Below are 2,998 nucleotides of genomic sequence, written 5' to 3' on the forward strand. Positions count from 1 at the left end.
TGCTCGTCAGTGAACAACGGCTCTGTGTAGTTAATGCTGCTCAATGTGAAAGCCCGCAGGTGATGGAGATTTACCGCTGATTACAGAACCGGCTTTCTGACAAGATGCGCGTTAAATATCGCATGCGATTAATCGTGCAGCCCTAATACTTACAATAAATATATTCCTTATTTTTTTAAAGTCCAGTCAGGTTAATCAATATCACAGAATTACAAATTACATAAAAAGACAATTATTCAATCAAAGTTAAAAAAGATTTAATTTTCAGTATTTTCTTGTATATTTTGAATGAAAAATTCTCATCACCCATTTGTTTTTTTCCCTGCTATGTCTTCCCCTTTGTTTGTGTTTTTACTCTTATGCAATTTGTGTTCATATTGTTTTGGCTTGCAAGGTCTCGATCATCTCTACCCCTTTACCCTCACCCACATGTTGCTATTATTATCAGATTTTGTATAACCAAGCAGAATGAATGTCAAACTGCACAAAAATCGGATGCTGCTGTTGCCAGTCATTTTAATTGGTTGGTGGGTGTGTGTGTGTGTGTGTGTGTGTGTGTGTGTGTGTGAGAGAGAGAGAGAGGCAAGAAGGATCGGATGTGCTGCCACAGTAGGCAGATGATAATGAGGAGTGTTTTTCTCTGAGGAAAGAGTGTGAAGGGTCAGCAGACTATTGTTTGCTTTGGCATTCTGTGGCAGTGATGCTGCAAGCACAACCATTCTGTTTTTATATACCAGTTCATTATTTTAGCAATTATTGGGCTTGCCATTAGGGTCTCAACCATTTGTTTAACATTTGTGTATTGTTGATTAGTGTGATCAATTCATTTGGGGTTTAAAAAATATTTTTATTAACACTGCAAGTTATTGGTACCATTGGCACTACTTATAATATTAATAAATATGATGAACATAAAAGCTTTAATAGTTGGCTAGAGGCCCATGTGTCCCCAGTTAAAGCAAGAAAATGAATTCACTGCTCTGAAGAACAAGAAACAGGACACAAAGAGATGGATGAAAGAGAATTACAAATAGCCATTACAACTAAACACAGTACGTCCGTATAGAAAAAAAGCAAACTCACAATGCAAATGTAATTAATAATAAAAATTCTAATGCTATTAAAAATTGGAAAGATGTAGTATTGTTGCAGTGTTTGTCTTGTTGTTTTCTATGTTGGGCTACTAAGACTGCAATACTAAGACGGAATGAGAAAACCATGAGAGCAACATATATTGTTCACTGTGTGACCTGGAAAGTGTCACTAAGGACACATACACTGTCGGTGCAGTATTTCATCATACGAGACACACAGAGATCAAATGCTCTTGATTTTTTTTCTGTTGTGCTGGAAAATACTAGAAAAATACAAGCACAATAGAAAATGTTATGAAGTTGAATGAACATATGTACACTACTTTTTAAAAGTTTGGGGTTGGTAAGTTTTGTTTTTATATTTTTGATGCTCACCAATCAAAAATACATTAAAACAGTGATGTTGGGAAATATGATTACAATTTAAAATAGGCCTACCTGTTTTCTATGTTAAAATGATTTAAAAGATCATTTGTGAGGGCAAAGCTGAATTTTTAGCATCTTTACTCTTCAGTGTCACACGATCCTTCAGAAATCATTCTAATATGCTGATTTGCTGCTCCAGAAACATTTCTTATTACCAGTGTTGTGCTGTTTCATATTTTTGTGGAAACATTTGTGATGACTAGAAAGTTGAGAAGAACGGCATTTATTTGAACTAGATTTTTGGTAACAACTGTCACTTTTGAGCAATTTAATGCATCCTTGCTAAATAAACGTATTAAGGGCTGACAATGTGTTGCCATATTAATAGATGTTTACAGCCTTATTTAACCTTAAAGATTTTAGAATCCCTATCATTTTATTTATGCAGTTCACATTGTGCAACACTGACCGGAAATGCTTCTGACGAAGTACTGTAAAAACACATGGTCAACTGATGGCAGCCAGATAAACTGACTGCTAACGGTGTCACATACTTGAGTGTTTCCTTTGTGAAATGCAGGGAAATCAGCCACAGCCGCCGCTGAAGCCTCACTTCAGTACATGGGAGAGAGAGTGAAGGGATGCGGAGGAGCTATTGTTGTGTCCTCCACAGGGGACTGGGCTGCCAGCTTCACCACACCACGCATGGCTTGGGCCTCCATTAAAGAGGACGTCCTGCACTACGGGTTAAATCCCAAAGAAGATTTCACAGAGAGGCTGAAATGATAACATTATACTTTAATTGTATTTTCATTCATTATTATGAATTTCTTAAAACTTTCAGCTAGTTAATTTATTTTGCTAGATTCTATCAGTTTCTTATGTGATTAACTGTATCCTTTATACAAATCTAAAAGTTATTGTTCATCAATAGTAATAAGCTGTTTCTCGTATAAAGAAAGAAAACAAATTCTCCTCTCTGCAGGTTCTGACAAGTTTAACCAACAGTTAATGAATGATGATTAATTGATTCAAAAAATAAAAATGTTAAGAAGGTGAAAACATTGTACATTTTAGTAACTTTAGTAGCTAGATTACTGTACATACAATATATAATCACATTTATGCAGGTTGTCCCTACTGTTTCCTCAGTGAACAAACAATAGAAACACAATATGGTGTTAAGTGACTAAATGAAAAATTCTCAAAGAGTTCTGATAAGCTTAACGAATAATTACTGAATAATGATAAGAGTTATCATTAGTTAATGGCATCACTGTATGAAATGTATTCACAAATGACATCTGAATACGTCATAAACTGTATTCAGTAAGATAGGAAGACAGATGGAAAATATAACAGAAATATACTGTATAATGGCAAAATCAGCATATTAAATTACATTACATTCCACATTTGTGGAATTCAACATTATTAAAGATGAATCTTACCACTTCATGTCTTCAGGTTTTTATGTGAAGGCTAATTGGTGGATTTGGAGGATAAAATGATTGTTTCTTAAAAAAAAAAAAAAAAAT

The 2,998-nt window shown here is 34.5% G+C and overlaps 1 protein-coding gene across 2 annotated transcripts in view; it reads left to right on the forward strand.

Annotated features, from left to right (window-relative positions):
• Window positions 1–2,250, forward strand: part of LOC107666467 (isoaspartyl peptidase/L-asparaginase) — a 14,765-nt gene extending 12,515 nt beyond the window's left edge. For both annotated transcript variants that reach the window (XM_016457794.1, XM_016457796.1), the window contains exon 7: window positions 2,041–2,250. In XM_016457794.1, the coding sequence (XP_016313280.1) occupies window positions 2,041–2,246 (206 nt within the window). In that variant the 3' untranslated portion in view covers window positions 2,247–2,250. The remainder of the gene's footprint in view (window positions 1–2,040) is intronic.
• The last annotated feature ends 748 nt before the right edge of the window (window positions 2,251–2,998 follow it).

This window comes from Sinocyclocheilus anshuiensis, unplaced genomic scaffold (assembly GCF_001515605.1).
Source record: "Sinocyclocheilus anshuiensis isolate Anshui unplaced genomic scaffold, SAMN03320099.WGS_v1.1 scaffold63, whole genome shotgun sequence".
Classification (NCBI taxonomy): Eukaryota; Metazoa; Chordata; class Actinopteri; order Cypriniformes; family Cyprinidae; genus Sinocyclocheilus; species Sinocyclocheilus anshuiensis.